Consider the following 24350-nt stretch of genomic DNA (forward strand, 5'->3'; position numbering starts at 1 on the left):
ATGTTCATTAGGTACATCAAATACCTACCAAGAAAGTGGCTCCTGAGATACCTACTCCTCAGTTTGTTGTTGTGGATACATATGAAAGAGACTATTCACGCACTTTCTCACAACCAACATCGTACTTACGTGGAAGAGGAGGTTTCTGAACTAGATATATTTTATTATTGATATTATAATTTGTATGGATGTTCTTGTGTCTCTTGATTGTTGTAGCATGATTAAATACTGTTTATTTATTTTCAGCTCGGGCTGAGCTTGGAGACTTTGTAGAGTATGATCTGGACAACGAGGATGAGGATTGGTTTCAGGAGTTTAACAAAGAAAGGAAGATTCTTACACCTGAAAAGTAATCATACCAAGCATTGTTGTTGTATCGGTTTGCATTGTTCTATTTTTTGTTTGACTTAAGATGGTCCATTTTAATGTTTATTTTCATAAACATCCTTCGTTTTTTTTTCCAGTAAAAATGAATTTTATTGATGAACATTAATAACTTTCTAGTTGCTCAATATTTCTTTTACTTTGTACTGAACATGGCTTTGCCCATTCTTTAATAATATACTTTTACTTATAAAAATATATATATATATATATATATTTCTTTTACTTGGGGATGAAGCTTAGGTAGTATACAATAGAACTTAGGCCTCGTTTGGGAATACAAACCATCTCATCTTATCTCATATCAAAATTTCTCATAATTTTCCTTTTCAAGCATCACTCAAACACAAATACTTTTCAATTTCAAATCTTTAATTTTTTCATTTAATTATTACACCTTTCCCAAACTTCCAAACAAAACACAAAAAACAATTCAACTTTTTCAAATTCCAAAAGAAAAATAACATTAAAAAAATAATATTATAACAATATTTTAACTTTATAATATTTTTATTGAACTTTTTCTCTCTCCTTTCCCAAAACCCAATAAAACATCTTAACTCGAATCAGTTCACCATTCACAAACCATTTTACTACTCCATAGATTTCTCGTCTCATCTTATTCACCAAACGAGGCCTAATGTTTAATAATGCTTTATTTCTTTTTTTTTTTTAAGTAAAAAATCTTTTTATACTGCTTTATTTTCTTAGGCACATTAGTTTGATGTCCCTTCACAAGATTCAGGGATGCACTTTTGATCAATTGTTGCTTAGGTGTGAAGTGATGTGCTTATATATTTTCTTATGTCATTGTCTGGTTTAGTGTTGATTCTTCAAAATTTATGACATATAGATGTTTTGGAGAAATAGGACACAAGATGAATGGACCATTAATGTAAATGCTTTATGCTTTTTATTTTTCGTCCAATTTTCTTTTTCTTAAAAGAATACTTCCCCGAGGAGATACTGCATCTACAATACTGCAGGAAGGTCTTCCTCAAAAAGCGCACAAAGTGGTCAATTATCTTTTTTTCAAGATAAAAAAACAGACATCCTGAGTTCAATTCTGAACTAGGAAAATTCCCCTGGATAACCTGATACATGGTTCCAGCAGTGCGTTCATATATCAGGGGTCTATCCACAGTGGTGGGTCCAAAAGGGCCCTACCTTGTTGAGGTTTCACATCAGGAAGAAAAGAAAAAAAGAAAAAGAGGTTTGTCAAATTAAAGCTACCAAAGGTTCATCACAGGAACAATAAACTAAGTATCACTTTAGCCTGCAATCTCATTAAGTTCAAGCAACAGTATGGAATTCTAGAGAAACTGCTAGCAGAGGAGAATATATCTTTTAGAAATGTGGACATTTAAAATATATTTGTGTCTTATTCCTATTCTTTACAAATTATAATCAGTACTTAAACATTGAGTTGCCCTTGTCAATGCAGACTTGAGAGTCTAATCTTTAAGTTGGAGGTGTTGGATCATAAGGCTCGAGAAAGAGCAGGAGTTATTACACCTACTCTTGGTTCACCGATTCCTGTACTTCTGCATCAGGATGCTGCTCTCGAGGTAAATTTTTTTTTGATACTGTGGGTTTCAACAATATCAATGCTAGTTACTGCTATTAATCACTTTCTGTATCAAATAGCCATATTTTAGTATGTTGGTGATTTATGAAAATACTAAATTGGTAATCTCTAGTTAGGTGTTGCTACATGAGACAGTGGTTATTTCAGAAGATGTATAATGATATAAAATAAAAAAATGTCACTGTTTTGCTATTCCCGAAGAAAATAACATAAGGCAACACTAAACTTGGTTTTGAAGACATTATTTCGTAACTGAAGAAGATTCTATCTGTAAATCTTTCCCAGATAATCATAGATTAGGGGATAATGGAACACGAATTGATCAGATACTTAGAATGAGGATGCATTTGTTACCATCAAGCACCTTTTGGAGATCAAATGGTACATTCTTGAAATACCATCTGTGATTAAATTTGCCCACATGAGGGTGCGTTCCTGGGACGGGTTGCAGGTGGGGAGTTACCAGCATTCAGAATTTTTTTTTCTTTTTATGAAATATTTTCTTTTTCATTTTCATGTTTTCCATGTAAAATGATGCTTTCTTGAACTATGTGCTATAGGTTTGAAAGGTTACATCATTTGTATAATATTCTCTGTTTCCTTTCCTTTGAATTCTAGGCTCTACAAGCTCATTCTCTCAGATACGCTGTTCTCCAGTCGGTTTATAACTATTGGAAAGAGAAGGTATGCTCCAAAAATTATACTGCAAGAGAGTGATTTCATCCTTGGAAAAGAATGAATCTGCTAGAAATGTGTATCTCAAAAGTGTTTTGTATTTTTGGGGGTTTGAAGGGTTATAATATCTGTGGAGCTGTTACTGAAATATTTTACTCTCTTCTTCCCATATTAGATCTTGGTTCTAAATGGCATGACTATTAATGACTTAAGTAGAAATTGTAGTTAACTTTCTTAAATGCCCTTCATTCTATATTAGTGGTGTACTTGATATTTAATAAGAATCGAGAATTTACTCGCTTTTTTCTAAGAATCAGAGTAATTTAGGAAGATCACAAGATAAATATTTAGAATTCCATAGCTTTTCGAACATCCTAATGAGGAAAACAAGATGGAGTACCATATAGGAAAAATTATGAAAGGGGCTTGATAGCCGCCACTAGTTCCTAGTAATATTGCATGTTTGTGTGTGTGTGCGTGTGTGTGTATGTATATATATGTTTATATAAAGAAAGGAAATCATGCATGCTAAGCAATAAAACTTGAGGTGGCTAGGTTATACCTTGATGGGTGGCATAAGCAAAATGGGTGTGCTGCATTGATATAATGTTGCTGCATTTATTCCAATGGCAAAATATATGGAAGGATTCTTGATGTTATACAAGACATTCAAAATCGTGACATTTGGGAACACAAAATACAAAGGGATGCTTGAATAGAGATTAATACACGAGTTCCAGAAGGCAAGTTTAAAGCCTACTTCGTGGAAAATTGCTTTAAAAGGCCTTGAAGTTTAATATTTCATAATGTTTTTGTTCACCCAAGGCATCATTTTATTTAACTTTTTTATCGGTATTATTTTTGATATCATTGGCTGGTCAAGTCAGGGTTTAAGTTGAAGTTTGACCTTTTCAGCCCTTTTATGCTTGAGTTTTGCTACTCATCATCTTCACACACCACACATTATACTTATTTTTAAAATATTTAATTTTTTTTAATTTTTTTTGGTTTTATTCTTCCAAAACTCTAATTAAGTTCTTCTACTCATTATCCATACACTACACATTTGGTAAGAGAAAAAAATAAAAAATAAAAAAATTATGTGTATTGTGTGGTGTGAGGATGATGAGTAGAATTTTTCTTTATGCTTAAATTTGTAAATTATATCCTTATGTGTCCACTCATTAGCTTTCTGAATGACTTACCATATTATGCTTATCATGAGTTCATATGCGGCTGAAGTGACCTCTTGGCTACTGGATATGGTGTTTTATATATGGAACTGTTGTCGTTTTCATGTATCTACAGTTCAGTTCACTAACCAAGTAGCAGTAGAAGCACAAAATGTAGAAACTTGTCACCTTGTTTTTGGAGATTATTTTATTACAGATATATATATATATATATATATATATAGGATAATTATTCCTACTTAAAAACTTATTATGCCAATCAGGATGTCTGTTGTTTCTTCTTTTATGAATATTTTTTATGAGTTCTTTTTCTGAATGTTTATGCTCCTTTTCTTTTCTTTGGCCAGCGTGAAAGATGGCAAAAACCTATTTTACGGCGTTTGCAGGTTAGTTTAAATATTTTGTTGTTAGATTGTGTGTTCTAACTGCTTTTGTGGATTAATTATGAATGTCTCTGAATGCTGATCTTTAATACAATTGTTGGAGATAAATGGAGCCATCATCATTTTTCTCTTTTCTTATTGTCAATTTTGTGGATGCAGTTAATTTCTGATTTTAGATTAGAATTGCATAATTATGTTATTTTAATCTTTATTACAAAATTTGTTTTCTTTTGATATTTGATTTTCTTGGGAATTGACTACAGTTTTTTAAAGAAATTTTATTAATATGAATATAAATGTCTAGGTGAAGCCTGAGTACACAAGATTGACTTTAATTTTTATCTAGAATAATTCATAAAGGGAAAGCATCTTAGACAATGATGGCATAATTTTTCATACAAGTAAAATCATTTGATTAGAAAGGTCAGCAGGTGCAAACCTTGTACACAATATGTAATACAAGAGATAACTACTTTAATAAGTAAAAAAAGAAAAAAATCCATAAATTTAAAAATATTAGAAAAAAAATGAGGAATTGCTTTTGCAGGCGTTGGCTGAGATGGAACTTCAAGTGGGAGTTTTGTCTGAAAATATTAGTTGGTTGAAACGGTGCGTTAATAAGGCTGTTGGGGACGTGGGCTCAGGCTTGGGCCAATTTCTTACGTGGCCTCTCACTAATCTGCCTACTGAATTTGGGCTAGACAAGGGCTCAGGCCCAGCACGGGTATGGAAGGAGATATATCGGGTTTTGCCCGATATACCGGTACAGGGGGTTTGTTCCCTTATCACCTCGCCGATACGTGATCGGTCGGACCCACTTCCGCCACAGAAAGGGTCGTCGGCTCTCGGCGACCACCCTGGTGGGTCCGCAACGTCAGTTTCCCGGAGGGAGTGTGAGAACTCTGAGGAAGGAGAAATTAGAGAGGATGATAATGAAAAGGGAGATTCCGAAGGGGAGTCTAGCTTACCTATCCTGGCGGTTTTGTGTGGGGAGACCAGTTTACCTATCCCAATGATGGGGGAGATGCCGTTGAGGGGGACACAACCCTGTTTTGGTGTCGCAGGCGAGTGTAGTGCTACTGAGTTGCCTTCGGATGAGCACCAGGGTGGGGTTTTTTCTGGGCTTACGGCGATAAGGGAAGTGGGGCCTGTTCCTAATGAGTTGATTGTGGGGCCAATAGAGGAGGTGGGGTCCGTAATAGAGGTGTCGGATGAATTTTCAAGGGGCTTATAGATGGTGGTCAGTGAAGATATGGGTGATCCGAAGGAGTTGGGTAGTCCTACCCTACTTTGTACAATTCACTCTAATCCAGTCCCTATCCCTGCGGATTGGTTGATGAAAAAGGCGGAGGAGCTTCAGAGATTCCTGTGGATTTCTTGTGCGGGATACGAAGAGCAGTTCAAGGCTCTTCTGGTGGCCATTGAATCTGGTTGTTCAACTGCAGAAAAGTCGGCCGCTAAACAAGATAGAGAGTTGAAAAGACTAATATGCACTGTCAATTATGATAATAAGGAGGGGAGTGTGGGTAGGGAAAGACAGAAGGGGAGGGGGAACAGTTTTTCTTATGAAGCCTAAAATCATATCGTGGAATGCCAGGGGGATTAACGATGCAAATAAGCGTCTTCGCATTTGTTCTCTTCTTCATAGTTGGAAAGCTGATATTGTTTGTATCCAAGTCACTAAGTTGAGCCATGTTGATAGGAATATTATCCAGAGTCTATGGGGTTGTTCATTTGTGGGATGGAGTTTCTTAGCCCCTTTGGGTGCATCTGGAGGGGTTTTGTTAATGTGGGATAAGAGAGTGGTGCATCTAGTAGAGGATTGCATTGAGAACCATTCAGTGGCCGTCTCTTTTAAGAATGTTGTGGATGGTTGGAGGTGGGCTCTTGTGGGGGTGTATGGACCTAATATGGATAGAGATAGACGATTGTTGTGGGAGGGGCTAGCGGGACTGCATCATATTTGGGAATTACCTTGGGTTGTGTGTGGGGATTTTAATGTGGTACACTTTCCTTGTGAGAGGGCGGAGATTTCTTCTTTGACACGGGCTATGGAAGACTTTTTGGAGCTGATTTTCGACCTCAATTTGATTGATCTTCCTCTAGTGGGGGGGGGGGGGGGGGTAAGACCTGGTCTAACAGTAGAGAGGGGTCGTGATTGGACAGATTTCTGGTTTCTTCTTCATGGGAGTCACATTTTCCGGATCTAATTCAGAAGCATTTTCCAAGGGTATGTTCTAACCATTTCCCCATTATGCTAGATTGTGATGGCTTCCACGAGGGAAGGAGGTACTTCAAATTTGAAAATATGTGGCTCCAAACGGTCAGTTTTGGGGAGAAGGTGAGTAATTGGTGGGCATCATATTCTTTTCATGGTACTCCCAGCTTTATTGTGGCTTCTAAACTTAAAGCCCTCAAGTTGGATATGAAGAAGTGGAATATTGAGATTTTTAGACACACCGATGAACAAAAGAGTATTCTGTGGAATGAGTTGAGCTCTTTAGAAGAGGGGGAGGTGAACGAGGAGTCTCTGTTGAGAAAAATTGAGGTGGTGTCCGAAATAAAAAGGGTTTTGTTGTTAGAAGAAATCTCTTGGTGACAAAAATCTAGGATGACGTGGTTGAAGGAGGGCGACAAATGTACTAAGTTCTTTCATAAAATGGCAAATTCTCACAGTCGCAATAATGTGATTGAGGTGATTCGTTCTGGTACCACATTGCATCAATCTTCAGCAGACATTCAGGCACATATAGAGAATTATTATGAAGAGCTTCTGAAAGAGACGGAGGTGTGGCATCCTAAATTGGATGGATTACATTTTAAACAGTTGGATGGTAGTGCAACGAGTTTGTTAGAGAGACTGTTTGAGGAGTCAGAAGTGCTGCAGGTAGTGAGAGGGATGTGCAAAGATAAAACTCCGGGCCCGGATGGTTTCTCTATGGCTTTCTTTTAAGAAAGTTGGGACATAGTGAAAGTGGATGTGATGAGGGTCTTCCATGAATTTCATTCTTGCCAAAAGTTTGAAAAGTCCCTTAATGCTACTTTTATTGCTCTCATTCCGAAGCTAGCAGGTGCTATTGAATTGAAAGATTTCCGCCCCATCAGTCTAGTAGGCGGGATTTATAAAATTATTTCAAAGGTGTTAGCTAATTGAATGAGCTTGGTGATGGATAAAATCATTTCCAAGCCCCAAAATGCCTTTGTATGTGGCCGGCAAATTTTAGACTTAGTTTTGGTAGCGAATGAGTGTCTGGATAGCCGGTTGAGGGCAGGTATTCTAGGAGTCATTTGCAAGTTGGATATGGAAAATGCCTACGATCATGTGTGCTGGGATTTTTTGATATATATGTTGAGGAGGTGTGGTTTTGGAGATAGGTGGTGCGGTTGGGTGAAACATTGTGTATCATTTGCTCGATTTTCTGTTTTAGTTAACGGGCAAACCTGTGGTTTCTTCTCGAGCTCGAGGAGTTTGAGACAAGGGGACCCATTATTTCCTTTTCTCTTCATTGTAGTGATGGAGGCTTTGAGTCGTATGGTGGAGGCGGCGGTAAGGGGAGGTTTTATTGCTGGTTTTTCGGTGGGCAACTTTGCCTGCGGTGCTTTTTCCATTTCTCATTTATTGTATACAGATGACACTTAAATCCTCTGTGATGCTAATAGTGGACAGTTGCAAGCTTTAAGGGCTGTTCTTTTGTGCTTTGAAGCTGTCTCAGGGTTAAGGTGAATTTGGGAAAGTCGGAATTGGTCCCGGTGGGGGTGGTGGAAAATATCAATCATCTAGCAAGTTTGTTGGGGTGCAAAGTGGCCTCTCTTTCGATGAAATGCCTGGGCCTTCCTTTGGGGGCCTCTTTCAAGGCAAAATACATATGGGACGGCGTTGTAGAGAAGGTAGAAAAAAGATTGGCAGGTTGGAAACGGCTCTACTTATCAAAAGGGGGGAGACTTACCCTCATCAAAAATACCATTTCCAATCTTCCTACTTATTTTCTATCCTTGAGTGGCCAATCGGATGGAGAAATTGTTTAGGGCTTTCTTGTGGGGTGGTATGGGAGAAGAACATAAATTTCATCTTGTGAGTTGGCAAAAGGTGTGTTGCCCGAAGGAGTTGGGAGGCTTGGGGGTGCGTAGCCTGTCATTTTTTAACAAAGCCCTCTTGGGGAAGTGGTTGTGGAGATTTCAACTGGAAGAGGATTCATTGTGGAGATTGGGTATTGTTCGGAAGTATGGTTGTGATTGGGGGGGTTGGTGTTCTAAGGAGGTCAGGGGTTCCTTTGGTGTAAGCCCTTGGAAATTTATCAGAAAGGGGTGGGAGGAGTTCGTAAAACACACTAGTTTTGAGGTAGGAGTGGGGACTAGAATCAGTTTTTGGTTTGATGTATGGTGTGGCAAGAGTGCTCTATTTATTGTTTTAAGATTGGCTGAAAATCAACAGGCCGCTGTCTCAGATATATTGTGCTGTGACAATGGGAGTGTTCTGTGGAATTTGATCTTATCCAGAAACGCGCAAGACTGGGAAGTGGATGAAATAGCACGTTTTTACAGCCTTTTAGGAGGAAATAGGAGGGATAGAATGTTGTGGAAACATTCAGGGTGCAAACAATTTTCTGTTAAGTCCTTCTATAAAGAGTTGGCAGCTCATCAGCCCATTCGGTTCCCTTGGAAAGGTATTTGGAGAGCTCCCATACCCTCAAAAGTCTCTTTTTTTACTTGGACTGCTGCTTTGGGAAAGATTTTGATGGCTGGCAATTTGAGTAAACGTGGTATGATCGTGATGGAATGGTGTTACATGTGTAAATGTAACGGGGAATCAATTGAGCACCTTTTCCTGCATTGTGAGGTGGCGAGGGAGCTATGGGCGGGTATTTTCAGTTGAACCGAGCTGTCTTGGGTTATGCCTAAGAGTGTGACGGAACTTTTAACATGTTGGAATAGGCATCATCATTGCCCCCAACTCGCAGCGACATGGAAGATGGTTCCTTTGTGTCTATTGTGGTGTATATGGATGGAACGGAACGAGAGATGCTTCAACAAGAAGGAGAGAAATGTGGGGGAATTATGGAATTTTTTTGTGTTTTCTTTAGTTCAATGGTTGGCTGCCATTGTACTAAAGGGAGGGAACGTTCACGAGTTCTTATTTTCTTTTCAGCTTTCTAGAATGTGATTAGGAGTCTCTTTTGTATGCTTCCTGTGTACATGGGCATTGCCTAGTTTCATTCAATCAATAAATTTCATACTTATAAAAAAAAAAAAGAATGTGGTGGATGCTGCTTGTATTGCATAAATTAGCAATAATGTGTTCTACAAAATGATGTGAGGGTAACTGTGCTATTGTGGCCCAATTGTTTGGCCTGGAGTGGGATTTAGGAATCCTGTTTACGGTGGATGCTGCTTGTATTGCATAAATTAGCAATAATGTGTTCTACAAAATGATGCGAGGGTAACTGTGCTATTTTGGCCCAATTGTTTGGCCTAGAGTGGGATTGAGGAATCTTGTTATGCCATCGCCTAGTGGGACCATCTTGGGGCAAAAGTGGTCATATTTGGTGGCTTTGGTTAAGCTGGTTCTTACTTCGGCAGCTCAGAATTAGTAGGTGTGATGATGGCTCTCGTACAGAGGTGTGGTGATTAGTGGATAGTATGTTCAGGCCATCACACATGCAACCAAGTGTCAAAAAAGCAGGATAGAAGGCTTAACCTGAATATGGGCTGGACCTGAATTTGGGAATCCAACCCTCTTCCATTTGGTGTGTCAAGGCAGTTAACTGGTATTCAGAAACAACCGGAATCCCAAGCTGTTGAATAATGGTATCAATGGGAATAGCATTTTGGTGTGCCTGCCAATATAAAAAAGACATTTTCTTCGGGACATGATCTTGCCAAAGCCACTTCTTCTAAGGACAAATACTACCGTGAGCACGAATAATTTGCCAAGCCGACTTCGTAGTAAAGGCCCCATCCACTGTGTGCTTCCAAACCAGCATATCCTTACCCTCCCGAACACGGACATTAGATAGTGATTTTCTGGAACATATACTCATCAACCAATGGCCGCACTTCATCATATTTCCAGCCCACCCCATCCCATAGATCCTGGACCAACAATTTATGATTCCCCACAACCGGTAGAAAATCTACAATAGGTCCATTACCAAGCCAATTGTCATACCAAAAATTTAAGACACCCTCTCGAACTATCCATTGTGAATTTTGTAAGACCAAAGGTAGCACCTGTAAAATATCTTTCCAAAAACAAGATCCCCTTGACCTCGCCCCTATTAAGGCAAGCGGCTCCTCACCCACATATTTTAGTCGGAAGAAGTCGGACCAAAGAGAGCCACCTATAATTAGCTTCCAAGCAAACTTCATAAACAAAGATTTCCGAACTTCCAAGAGGTCACGAATTCCCAAACCACCTTCCTCGACCGGCAAACAAATACGTCGCCAAGACATCCACTTCCTTTTATTGACATCCCCGCTTGAGCCCTAAAGGAAGTTAGAAAAAAATTTCTTCAGCTTGGCCTCAATTCCTTTCGGCAAGGATAACACAGAAAGCAAGTGGATGGGCATGCTATTAAGGACATGCTTAATAAGGATGAGTTTACTGCCAAAAGAGAGTAACTTGCACTTCCATCCTGCCAATTTTTTTTGCACTTTCTGTAATAAAGGCTCAAACATATGCAGCCTCTTTCTTCCTACATGAACTGGCATCCCCAAATACACACAAGGCCAGGTGCCTTCAGTAAACTCCGAAATATGCTTCGGTTGTATTCTCCGGTCATATGGAATATTTGAGAAAAAGATGGAGGACTTACTTGGGTTGACCAGCTGTCCCGATAAACTTCCATACTTGTGGATCACCCCCATCAAATTCCAAATAGAGTCCTTTCCACCATTTGCAAAAATTAGCAAATCGTCCGCATATAACAAATGTGACACTCTTGTACCACCATTTGAGCTAAAGTATTTAACTCGCCCCGACTGAAAAGCATGGTTAAGCAGGCGCGAAAGCAACCCTTCTGACAATACGAAACAAATACGGAAAGAGTGGGTCACCTTGGCGAAGTCCACGCGAAGGCTTAAAAAACCCTTTGCAACACCCATTTACATGACTGAAAAACTTGGAGAGGAAATAAAGTTAAAAATTAAGGCCCTTTATTTTTCCGAGAAGCCCAACCGACGTAACCCTTCCAACAAAAAACTCCAGTTCACTCGGTCATACGCTTTAGCCATATCAATTTTCAGCATGAAATTTCCCCCTCTAGTCTTCTGATTCATGCCATTCACAAGTTCTTGAGCAATAGACATATTATCCAAGATACTTCAATCCCGAACAAACGCAGACTGCTCTGCCGATACAATCTTCCCAATAATTGGTGCCAATCTAAACACCATAATTTTGGCTATAATTTTATAAGCCACAGAACACAGACTAATAGGACGAAAGTGGCCAAAATCCTCCGGTTCATCTACCTTTGGAATCAACACAATATTAGTAGCCCCGAAAAAAAAGTAGTGAGGAATACCTTCAAAAAATTCTTTGGTCATATCAAGCAGATCTTACTTCACAATTTCCCAAGCAAGGACAAAGAAACTTGCTGAGAACCCATCTGGCCCAGGACTGCTATCCTGGCGTATCGACCACAAGGCATCTTTAACTTCTTCTATGGACGGGATTGTGCACAGCACGGAATTTTCATTCTCAATAACCATTGGAGACAACAATTGAAAACTTTCCTCATGAGTTTCAATTGGTGCCGTCGAGAGCAAGTCTTGAAAGAAAACCACTGCCGCATCATGAACTTCTTCCGCCGAATGTAACAATGATCCATCCCGAAGCTTCATACAATCAATGACTTTACTCTTTTTTCTAATACGTAGGGAAGCATGGAAGAAAGCTGAATTTGAATCACCTTCAGTTAGCCATTTAATACGTGATTTCTGACATCCCAAAATCTCCTCCCGATGAAGCCATTGGAGGTGTCGCTGCTTACACAGCAGAAGTTCATTCTCCCGATCCTGGGAAAATTCAGCACTAAGAATTTCTTCAAGCTTCATGATATGGGATTCAAGGCCTGTAATTTCTAACTCCACTCTCCCGAATGTCTCTGTATTCCACTCTCCCGAACGTCTCTGTATTCCACTTTCTCAACTTCTTTAGACATTTTAATTTATAACTCACTCTCACCATAGCGCAACCTTCAACCTCTTGATTCCAACACTCCCAGATCAAAGGTAGGAACCCTTCATGAGTCCCCCACATACGTTGGAACCGAAAATACTGGATCCCAACCCTTCTTTCCCTATCCAAGAAAGGGGCAATGGTCCGAAGAAGTTCTCGGAAGGTACTCTGTACGTGCATCCTGAAAAACATTAAGAAATAGAGAATTGACCAAAAACCTATCCAGTCTTAGCCCAAATCCTTCTCCCCCCGAGCCTACCATTGCACCAAGAAAGTTTTTGTCTCGCAGAAGGCAAATCTAAAAGCCCACAATCATGAATACAAGTGTTGAATTCCTCTTTTACCCGAGCCGCACTCAACATACCTCCCACTTTTTCTTCATCATATCGGACAATATTAAAATCACCCCCAACAAAACACGGCCAACCACCTGCATCGAGAGCACACAAGTGCTCCCACAACTCCCTGCGCTTCCTCGTAAAACAACTAGCATAAACTATAGACACCAAGACTCACACATTACCTCTAGCGAACCAGCTAGACAAAACTTGGTTAGACATGGAAATGAAATCGAAGTTCAGACTAGCATCTCAAAACAGCCACACTTTGCCCCCGACTACAGCATTATCCACAAAATTTGGCAGGTTTAACCACCTAGCCCATCGCCAACATTTATTGGAAGAAAGAAAAGGATCTAATAAAGCCACTACTAGTGGCCTACTCTTACTCATGAGTCGTCAAAGTCTACTCTTCGACGATCGAATACCTCGAATATTCCATATTAGTATCTGCATAGATAAACAAAAGAAATTTTTTGGATTGAGTCCTCTCCAAGACTCTCAACTTCCCTGTCTTATTCACGCCCCGTAATTTTTTCAAAGGAATATTCAACTTCGAATCCGAGTCAAAACACTTGCTTACAAAAATTGTGTTCGCCCCTTCTTCGGGATGCTTGTTAGTGCCCCCCTCTTCAACTCCCATCATTGCCAACTCAAATTCCAACGTCTCATCCACCAATTTTAGTGAACTACGGGGTGTATCATGTGCTTTGTGATGGGGAGGGACCAAGGAAGGTCTGGGATTTTTTTGCTGCTGTTTTTGGCATCCGATTACCTCAGACTTGAGTATGGACAAATGTTTTGAACATATGGTGGTGTCGGGCTTCTCTAGTCTCGCAAGTTCGTTGGTTTCGTGGTATTATTCCTATATTAATTTCTTGAGCTCTTTGGAAAGCTCGATGCACGGCATGGATGGAAAATACGAAATTCGAATCAAAAGTCATTATTCAGATGGTAAAAGGGATGCTTGCAGATATTTCGGGGTCCATGAAAACGTTTAAAGTGGTGAGGAATCATGACTTGGGAGTGTTGAGGGAACTCAGCTGTCCCGTGGTGCTGCCTATAGTTAAAAATCTGAAGTTGATTGCTTGGGCCCCGCCGACAGAGGTCTTCTCTAAGCTCAATGTAGATGGTGGCTCCCTTGGGAATCCTGGGATGGCCGGTGGGGGAAGTGTTGTCTGGGATGTGAATGGGTGGGTTCTTGGGGGTTTTGCTCATTCGTATGGTCAGGCTACTAATAATATTGTTGAGTGCAGAGCAGTGCTTGGACTTTATTTGTGTCGAGCTGGGTATATGAATTGTTTTAGTGGAATCGGACTCGAGTGTGGTGATGGGATGGTTTATCTCGGGGACTTGTAAATATTGGTATTTGTGGGATTTTTGGGATGAAACGACTTCTCTTTTGTCTTCTATGGATGTCCAGTTTAAGCTCGTGTTTAGAGAAGCTAACATGGCAACGGATTTCTTAGTTAAATATGGGGCGAGTGGCAGAAATTGGGATTTTTTTGGGGAGGACTTTGTTTTGGGTAGACTAAAGGGGCTTTTACGTACATACAAGATGGGTATACCTTATGTTAGATACTAGTGGTTGGTTTGTTTATGGGTTTTTTGTCACCATGGTATTCCTCTGCCGCAAGTGAGGGTTCTTTTATAATATTTGGGAGGGGGTCACTCTTGGACAGGCGACTTTTGACTCTTTTTTTTTTAAAAAAAAAAAAAGAAAAGCAGTTAACTAGTTGTCCTCTTTTGAAACAAGCTTGACCTCGGTTAGTCCATATGATGAGCTAGCGACAGTTCCACTACCCCTTGGCCTGACACGAAAATGGTTGTTGACCATCATAGACCCTCAAAATGGTGCACCGAAGTCCTTGTTCGAGTGTGTGAATGAAAATGACAAAGGTTGGGATGGAATTTACGAAGAGGCTAATGAGGGTAATCCCTATTTTGTGGCTGCAAAAGTTGAGATGAGCGCTCTTTCTCCTACTCAAGTGCCTCAAGGCCCTCAAGTCTTGTGATAGAGGGACTGAGGTACCCCTGGCATCCTTGGCAGGGATTACGGAAGGCAATCCCTTGTAAATACCTCCCATCCTTTTGTAGATGATACATTTCTTTTTTATTTTAGTCGAAGGAAGGCCACATTCGACTGTTGAGGGCTCATTTTGTTTTGAAGCTGTCTATGACCTAAAAGTGAATTTGGCGAAATTTGAGATGGTCCTAGTGGCTTACGTGTATAATGTAAAAGGCTTGGCTAGTATATTGCGATTCAAGGTATCTTCTTTGACATGAAATTCCATGGTCTTCCCCTGGGGGCTACTTATAAAGTGAAGGTGATTTCGGATGGTGCCATTGAGAAGAGTGAGATGAGGTTGGCAGGCTGGAAAAGGACTTACCTATCAAAAGGGGGAAGAACCACATTCATCAAGAGCACTCATTCTAACCTTCCTACATATTTTTTATCATTATTTCCCTTGCTTGCCTGTGTGGCTAATCGGATTGAGAAGATTTTTGTGTATTTGTTGGGAGGACTTTGGGAGGAAGCTAAATTCTGCGTGGTTAGCTGGGATAAGATTTGTTTTCTGATTTCATGTGGAGGATTGGGGGTCCAAAAGTTGAGGATGAACAACAAGGTTCTTCTTTGTAAATGGTTATGGCGCTATCATGAAGGGAAGTCATTTTGGATGGTTGTTATTGATTCCAAATATTGGAGTGATTGGGGGGTTGGTGCCCTAATGAAGTGAGAGGTGCAAATTATGTGGGGTTGTAGAAAAATAATAGGAATGTGCAACGGTTATGTTGCAAATTTGCAATAAATGGCCAAGGGTCCGTAAGCACTGGAGTGATCCAGTAGCAACAAAGGGGCCTAGAAGTGCCTACTACTACACCCTACTACACTTGGCTCTACACATTTATAGAGCTAACCCCTGTATGTGCACACTGCTTCATCCTACGCATGATTGGTCTATGTCGCTCTACACATTTTGGCATGGGATTTGGTGCAATGACTCTGCCCTCAAGATTGCATTTCCTATCCTTTTCCAGATTGCTTATGATTAGGGTGCTTTGGTGGTGGATCTTTTGGACAAATCTAATGGCTCTTTACAATGGAATCTTCGTATTCTTAGAGCTGCCCAAGATTGGGAAGTGGGGGCTATTTTTTAACTTTCCAGGTTGTATGCTACGAGCATTGATAGCAATGAGATGGATAGGTTGCTTTGGATTCATTCTGGAAACAAGAAGTCCTCGGTCTAATTTTTGTATAAGGTTATATCAGGTCAAATACATAATCTTTTTATTGGAAGTGAATTGGGTGGAGTAAGGTGCCTCCCAAGATTGCTTTATTTGGTTGAAGAGCTTCTCATGGGAAAATTCTAACCATGGACAATCTGTAAAAGCGCTAACTTAGTTATGGATTGGTGCTATATATGTGAAAAGATGTAGTGAATCTATGGATAATTTATTACTTCATTGTGAGGTGGCAAGGGTTTTATGAGATGAGATTCTTTTATTTTTTGATTGGCACCGATTGTTGGAAACAAAGTCCCAACTAATCCTGTAGGTGTACAGGCTCACGACAATGAGTTTCCCGCAAGTGCACCTCAGGTAATTTAAGGGAAAATTCCACCAGTTCGATGGCTCCTAGAATGGATGAGATTTTTAATAGGATTGGAATTACGCGGGTGATGCCTAGGAGGGTGGTGGATCTTCTTGTTTATTGGAGAGGTCTTCAGAACAACCCCCAAATTGATGTCATGTGGAAAATGTTCCTCTATGTCTTGTGTGGTGAATTTGACTTGAAAGGAATGGCCAAAGTTTTGAATACCGGGAATGCACTTTGGAAGAACTTGAATGTTTCTTTTTCCATACCTTATTTCTTTGGTCCTTTGCTATTGTTTTCAATGGAGCTAGTTTGTATGAGTTTCTTGTATATATTTCTAGCCTCTTTTCTCTTTTCTTTCTTTTTCTCTTTTGTTCTATTTCCAATGCTTCTCTTTGGAAATTCTTTTCTTGCTATTATTTCAATGGGTTTTACAAAGAGTTTGTTGGTGGATTCTAAAGTATTTATTTTATCTAGAGAGGTAGGTCCATTAGAATCTAGAAGAGAGGAGTAGGAAAGTTAGTAAGTTCATTTCTCTCGAGTGCGGGGTTGGTGGAGTGGCTGATAGCTATGCCAATAGAGGCTTGTGTAGTTTAGCAAGGAGTTTTACAAAATGATCAGAGATAGCTCTCGAGCATCTGTGGCGCAGAGGTGTTTGAACTATTATGGTCGGTTTGTGGTGGTGGCGGGATATGGGGGAAGGGGTAGAAGGGGCTTCATCATCGTCCCAGAGGGTGAAAATGGAATAGGATGGCGAATTATTCTAGTACCTTGCATGAAGCCTACAATTTAGACTACTCTGTTCTTAGGTTGGAAAATAGAGGTAAGGTTGTGGCGTTTGGTAACCTTGTAGGTCAACAGAGAGAGATATGGAAGAAATTGTATCGGAGGGAGGTGACGGCCAGGGGCATGGAATCCTTCAAGGATGTTCTAGAGAGTCTAGCATGTGTTTTGGAAATTGAAACTCGTTTGTTGGGGCATGATTGGGCATAAAGTTGTCGCACGAGCCCCGCTGGGGGGAGGGGAGGGCCAACATGATGTTGTTGTTAATGGTCTGCTGTGTAGGACGAACAAAGGCGAGGAGGTACCCGAGGTTGGCACGTAGGGTGGAGAAGACGAGGAATCGCTAGTGTCACCGTTGAGGGAATTAATGGAGTTAAAGAATAAGATTAATATCATAAGGAGCTGGGCTTGGATGGGGAGGTGGGCGTGAGGTGGGGGGATTTTGTATGAAAGCCCAATTCCGTTCCAAGGCTGATGATAAGAATGCCCCTGAGCTTTTACGTGTGGATGACCCTAATAGAAAGGAGGGTGGGATTTCACTTAAAGGAAAGGAAAAGGTTGGGCCGGTTTTGAATAAGGCCCAACCCAGCTTAGAATGGCGGGCTAAGTCCGTTAGGCCAAGGAACTTCGACTCAGATGGTGCTTTCGGCGCTGGCTTCACCCGAGCCTCTCCAAGTGGCAGATCTGTTGTAGAATTCGTCGGCAGCGTTGTCTAAGCCTCCACAAGTGGCGGATCTGCTACAGAACTTGTTATCGGTGTTGTCTGATCCTCACTAAGTGGTGGATTTGCTGTAGAACTCCTCGTCGGCGTCTTCTAAGCCTCCAGAAGTGGCGAATCTACTGCAAAACTTAGTGCCGGCGTCGTCTCAGTTTCCCCAAGGAGCGGATTTGCTACAGGACGCTTTATCAGCTCCTTCTGAGCCGTTGATGAATGCTTTGACTACTAATGTGCATGCTGGTTGGACCATGAATTTTGTTGTTAATGTCTTCTAGGGTGCCGTTGGTCCCTTTCCTGGTGCCGGCGTCTTTGACAGAATATTTCGCCGGAGGACTCTGGATATTCTTGTAGTGTCCAATCGTCTGATTGAGAAATATGAGTAGGTTGGCAAGTATTATGGATTGTCAGTTTTCTTCTTTGCCGATTATTTATCGTGGGCTTCACTTGGGGGCTATGTTCAAGGCTAGTACGGTTTGGGATGGGGTGTTGGAGAAGGTTGGTAGGTTGGAAGAGGTTGTATTTGTCAAAAGGGGGAAAATCACTCTTATTAAAAGTAAGTTGTCTAACCTTCTTATTTATTTTCTGTCTTTATTCCCATACCGATTGGTGTGGCAAATCGGTTGGGGAAGTTATTTTGAGACTTCTTGTGGGGTGGTTTAGGGGAGGAAGCTAAGTTTCATTTGGTTAGTTGGGATAAGATTTGTACTCCTTTGTCGTGCGGTGGGTTGGGGTTTTGGAAGTTGAGTAGTTTTAATAAAGCTTTACTAGGAAAGTGGTTGTGGAGTCAGGAGTGTGATTCTTTGTGGAGAGCTGTGATTGATTCTAAATATAGGAGTGCTTACTCATCAAAATAATATGGGAGTGCTTGGAGTTCTAAGGAGGCAAGAGGTACTTATGGTGTGGGGGTGTGGAAAAATATTAGAAGAGGTTGGGATGCTTTTGTTAAACATGTTATTTTTGTGGTTGGGGACGGTTCTAGAATTTGTTTTTGGCATGATCCATGGTGTGGTGGTAGGGCTCTTTGTGCTGTTTTTCCAAATCTTGTTCATAATTCTTAGAATCCGAATGCTCCTGTGGCTGACTTTTTGGAGTGTTCTAGTGGCTCTTCTCATTGGAATGTTCTATTCTCTAGAGCTGTGAATGATTGGGAAATGGGGGCTGTTTCTGAATTGTTTGGTTTATTGAATGGTACTCAGTTTGCGAGGGATTTGAGAGATAAGATGGTCTGGATGCCTACTGGTAACAAAGTTTTCAGTTCATTCTTGCTATAAGACACTGTCTAGGCCGAATGGGGTTTACTCTTTTCCTTGGAAGAGTAAGGTGCCTTCAAAGGTTGTGTTCTTTGGCTGGTTTGCTTCTTTAGAGAAGATTTTGACTTTGGACAATCTCAGGAAGCATGGGTTAATTGTTTTGGATTTGTGTTTCTTATGCAAGAAATCTGGTGAATCAATGGATCATCTATTATTACATTGTGATGTGACCAGGTTGTTATGGTATGAACTAAGAAGTGTTCAATAGGTGTGGTTTGAACCATTTTAATAGGGAAATGGTTGTGGCATTATAATCATGAGAGGGAAGCCATATGGAAAGGGGTGATTGATGCGAAGTATGGGAGTGCAAGGGAGGGCTGGTGGTCTAATGAGGGGAGGGGGTGCTTATGGTGTTGGGTTGTGGAAGTATATACGGCAAGGGTGGATGGCTTTTTCGAGTAATACTAGTTTGTGTTTGGAATGATGTGTGGGTGGGAGATACAGTTCTTAAGGTTGCTTATCCTAATATTTTCAGAATTGCACGAGAAAAGGAAGTTATGGTGGCTGACATGAGGGCAGTTAGACATGATTCACAGGAGTGGAACATCAACCTCACTAGGGAGGCACAAGATTGGGAAGTGAGTGCTCTAGTGGATTTCTTTAGCTTGCCGTATAACATCACTGTTGTTGTTCCAACTGAAGACACGACGGAATGGAGACCTTCTAAGAAAAGGAAATTCTCGGTACGCTCTTTCTATGACATACTTACAGCTCAAACTAGGCCCAATTTTCGTTGGAATAACATATGGAGGATTAAAGCACCTCCCAAGGCTGCGTTCTTTGTTTGGACAACAGCTTTAGGGAAGATTTTAATCATTGATAATCTAAGAAGGCGTGGACTTATAATTACGGACTGGTGCTGTATGTGCAAAAATAGTGGGGAAACGGTAGATCATTTACTCTTCAGCAGAATGGGATTAGCATGGGTAATGCTGGGAAGGGTGGTGGAACTACTAGTTAGCTGGAGACTGCAGGGACACCACAGATTGTAGCACTGTGGAAGATGACTCCTATTTGTGTTTTCTGGTGTATTTGGAGAGAAAGAAATGATAGATTTTTTTAGGATCATGAACGCTCCTCGGAAAAGTTTAGGAGTTTTTTCTGGAAGACTTTATTTATGTGGGCCATTGCTTTAGAGTTAAATGGTCTCAGCTTCCATGATTTTCTTGTAACAGTTTCTAGTTCTTAATTTGGTGTACTCATATGTATACTTCCGGTGTACTTGGGCTATGCCTATCTTTATCAATAAAATTACATCTTACTTGTAAAAAAAAAAAATACAGGTGTGGTTTGGCTTGGGTGATGCCTAGGAGGGTGGTGGAACTTTTTGCTTGCTGGAGAGGTTTAAGGGGTAATGTGCAAATTGCAGCTGTTTGGAATATGATCCCCTTGTGCCTTGTGTGGTGTATTTGGATCAAGAGGAATCAGTGTATTTGGATTGAGAGGAATGATCGATGCTTTGAAGATAAGAACTCCCAGTTGATGAACTTGATGTTTTTTCTTTAATTCCTTATTTCAGTGGGCCTCGGCTATTTTATTTAATGGAGCTAGAGTCTGTGATTTTCTTCTTTCTTCTTTTAGCTCCCGACTTGTAATAGGTTCAGTTTTTGTATACTTTGTGTACTTGGCTTTGCCTTGTTACTTGTCTCAATAAAATTTTTATTCATAATATATATATATATATTTCTAGCCCAAACTTGTAATTAGGTTTTTTTATTTGTATACTTCTTATGTACTTGGGCTATGCCTATTTACTTGATTCAATAAAACTTCATTTTACTTATAAAAAAATAAATTTGGGGTGCCATTTTCCAAAGTTTTTCTACTACATTGGAATTCTTTTGTTGGTAGGAAAGAAACTAGAAAATGTAGAGTTGATACATACTATATTCTTCTGTCTTAAAGTTGTCCCTTGTACAATTCATACCAGGCTTAACAAGAAGCATGTGCTGGACTGGTCCTTTAAGAAAAGCAAGGCTTTGTGTGGAAGTATTTGAATAATCTATTTGGCAAATCTTGCTCCTACAATTTTATACTCAATACTTACATTTACATGAAATAATTTGTCGCATATGCAAATTATTATCAGTTATTGACAACTTCAACTGCATTTTTTTTTACAGCCTCCTCCACCTGTCAATGACACCAATCCGTACAATGTTTTTAGGCCAAGGGAGAAGGCCCACAGACTTCATACGAGAAGGGTAGGTGTTGAACTTATTTCACACTCACATTTAACTGAGTTCTGAGTAAAAACGTCTCTCTCTACGTAATAAAGTTGTATGTACAAATTAGTTTCTAAACTTCCTCACGGTGATCTTTTGTTTAGATGCAAAGGAGGGAAAACAATGTACAATCATTTGAAAAGCTTCGTCAGGTGAGCTCTACTTTTACATAATTTATTGCTGTTTTTATGAGTACTATGGTCTTGGAGTTATATACTCTGCTGAAAAAGAGTCAGGCCAATCCCTACGCTGTTTAACTCATTTTGGTGAAGTCTAGAAAGGCTCAAGTTTTACTCAAGTTTGAATAATTCTTTGCTAAACAAGCTCAAGCTCGCTTGTGAGAAAATTACCAAGCAGGCTGGCTTGGTTTAACGAGTCCAAGCCTGGCAAAGCATATATATTATTCTTGTTTTGTACTTATTTTGAAATATGTCTCTTGTTTGTGTGCTATTGTTACTTCCAAAAAATATATATAATCTGCATGTTGATACATGTGGGCTTTTGAGCTTAGGAGCCAGGGCAAGCCTAGCTGAGGTTGAACTCGAACTTGTTTACGGAACCCTAGCTGGGGTCGAACTTGAACTTGTTTACTGAACAAGTATTTAGTCTTGATTTTGATTCCACCATTAAATGAACTTAGTTGAGCGAGGCTGGCTATGTTATGGGCTTTTCCAGCTTGCTAATGGCTCCACTAATTTGCAGTTGTCACAAATTTAAAACTCGTATTTCTGCAAATATTGCTTAAATAGGGGATAGATTTAGAAAGGTTTAGTATTGTATAGAATTGGGGGTTATATGGCGGGAAACTGTTACACCCATTCTCGTAGGCTAGGGATGTTACGTAACTTATGTAACTCGCAACCGGCAAGAGACCAACATAAAAGTAAGTTCTTCATTTGAATAAAATAAATCTTTCATTTGAACCAAGTTCATTTGAATCAAGTCGGTTAACATAAAAACAGTATCAGTCTTGAAAGCTGAAAGAAGTTACATAAAATCTGAAACAAACTAATCTAAATGGCACCATATGCTTCATTAACACTAGAATAGGAGGCTGAGTAGGATGATGTCAGCTAATCAAATACATCAGGCAGTTGGCAGGTTAGAAACATAATCATGTTTAACAAAGCTCTTCTGGGCAAATGGCTATGGAGGTATGCCACAGAGGGAGGATTTGTGGCAATGTGCAAATAGAAAATTTCATTTCTATTAATGAAGTTTCTTTGACCTATAAAATACACCCAAGTAGACTTAAATCAAATTATGCAAATTTCCAAGTAGGATCCGCATCCCCTAGCTTACGAGTTATGCCAAATTAAAGTTTGGGCTTAATTTGGACAGCTTCTATAGACTTTAACGGGCTTAACCTACATGCTATTGTATCCTTTTCTCTTTCTAGGCACGTGTCTCTCGTATACATTCTGTATATTGGGATTGCGCCTTATTGAATCTTTTTCTTTATTGCTTATCAAAAAAAACAAAAAACTTTGGGCCCTGGAATAATCTTTTCCCTGTCTTCCTTATAAAATTAAAGGGTCCTACTACATGTCTCCATCTATCGGTTTTGCTTTTGTGCTCCTGAATTTATATTATTTGGATGCTCCTGATTACATTAGATGATTTGTGTCATCCTTAGATATTCACAGGTGTAGTAGTATGATACACTTGACCTATCGGAAGCATGTATGCAATTTTGGTGTCTTTAGTATTTATTTGTGATGTTTTGGGTAATAAATACACAATCAAAATCTCTACTGTCTGTTTAATTATTTTCAGGTCAGGCGCAACCTCGACCAAGCCAAGACAATTCTGGAGGCTTTAATTAAGGTTGTTATTTCTGATTGAACTTTCAAAACACTAATAATATATAGCTTCTGTAGCTTTCCACTATCTGGAATGCAGATTTATTGTTCAGTTTTCTTAATTTATACAGAGAGAGGAGACAAAGAGAGAAGTAATGGAGACTGAAGTTAGCCTTCAGAGGATCCAAATGAAGTATAAGGTATGCCTATTATGTATATCATCTTTGATTGCATTTATATTAAGGAATTCTCCGTTGACTCTCTGTTTTGAGTAGAATCATGGTATATCTGAAACATCATAAGAAAGACACAGGGCCTTCCCTATGAGACATCTATCTTATTGTTGTTACTTGGTGGTTTGAATGGGTTCACTTTTTCCATAAAAAGCATCTTGTGTACAACAGTACCAGCACTCCCCTTTATTGTTTTTGTTCACTATTGTTATTTTTATATTTTTGAGAACCACTGCTTTAGGTTTCCATTTTTACAGATGAGAACTTGAAAGTGAAATAATTGAAATCATACCCCTTGTTTGTTATTCAAGCGTTAAAAGGACGTAGAATGAATCATTATTTGCTTCTCCATTGTTCCTTTTCCTGTGGTCTGCTTTGGAGGCTATTGAGTTTTTCCCAATTCTGCCGTTCAATCGTTGACATCTTCGGGTAGGAAGCTTGTTGGTGGGAAGAGCCTAGTTGAATTGAGAGCAAATCCATCCTGTATTATGTGGTGTTTATGGGCAGGCAGGAATAACAGGACTTCCGAAGTTAAAAGGAAGTCACTAGTAGAGGTCAAATTGAGTTGCAAAAGTTGAGTTGTAAAGTTGGAAAGAGTGAGAAAGGATGAGAGAAAACAAAGAGAATGTGAAAAAGAAGGATTCTTTATTGATTGTCTGCATGCAAGGTTTTATATTAGGTTAATAATAACATAATTATTCTTTATAAGTAATATATATAATAACAAGTCCTACGTATGTGACAACTCTTAACAATATTGATTATCATAAAGTGACGTTAAACAGTCTTATTTATCTGCTGTAATGGATGAGGATGCAATGAGTTAGGCAGTTTAAAACAGGACTAACTTAATTGTACTGGGATACTCAACTAATTTTCTTTATGGTGTTAGCCTTTTAATATGCATCATGTTAGTGGAGCAGGGATAGATTCTTGTACTGCGT

The 24350-nt window shown here is 39.7% G+C and overlaps 2 protein-coding genes across 3 annotated transcripts in view; both read left to right on the forward strand.

The window, feature by feature from the left end:
• Nucleotides 1-24350, forward strand: part of LOC121268219 — a 42510-nt gene that overhangs the window by 16642 nt on the left and 1518 nt on the right. For both annotated transcript variants that reach the window (XM_041172381.1, XM_041172391.1), the window contains exons 3-11: nucleotides 12-141; nucleotides 247-349; nucleotides 1829-1952; nucleotides 2591-2656; nucleotides 4188-4226; nucleotides 21270-21350; nucleotides 21476-21523; nucleotides 23148-23198; nucleotides 23305-23373. In XM_041172381.1, coding sequence (XP_041028315.1) covers nucleotides 12-141; nucleotides 247-349; nucleotides 1829-1952; nucleotides 2591-2656; nucleotides 4188-4226; nucleotides 21270-21350; nucleotides 21476-21523; nucleotides 23148-23198; nucleotides 23305-23373 — 711 coding nt within the window. The remainder of the gene's footprint in view (nucleotides 1-11; nucleotides 142-246; nucleotides 350-1828; nucleotides 1953-2590; nucleotides 2657-4187; nucleotides 4227-21269; nucleotides 21351-21475; nucleotides 21524-23147; nucleotides 23199-23304; nucleotides 23374-24350) is intronic.
• Nucleotides 5449-6740, forward strand: LOC121268231 (exodeoxyribonuclease-like). The gene is made up of 2 exons (XM_041172403.1): nucleotides 5449-6202; nucleotides 6485-6740. The coding sequence occupies exons 1-2, from the start codon at nucleotides 5726-5728 to the stop codon at nucleotides 6566-6568; spliced, it is 561 nt and encodes a 186-aa protein (XP_041028337.1). The 5' UTR covers nucleotides 5449-5725; the 3' UTR covers nucleotides 6569-6740.

Source organism: Juglans microcarpa x Juglans regia, chromosome 1D, assembly GCF_004785595.1.
Source record: "Juglans microcarpa x Juglans regia isolate MS1-56 chromosome 1D, Jm3101_v1.0, whole genome shotgun sequence".
NCBI lineage: Eukaryota > Viridiplantae > Streptophyta > Magnoliopsida > Fagales > Juglandaceae > Juglans > Juglans microcarpa x Juglans regia.

What these genes read in the sequence shown, in the direction of transcription:
- LOC121268231 (XM_041172403.1), top strand. Translation starts at nt 5,726, where the DNA reads ATGATAATAAGGAGGGGAGTGTGGGTAGGGAAAGACAGAAGGGGAGGG. An exon ending in ATATTTGGGAATTACCTTGG is followed by an intron (nt 6,203 to 6,484) that starts GTTGTGTGTGGG and finishes CCATTATGCTAG; the next exon opens with ATTGTGATGGCTTCCACGAG.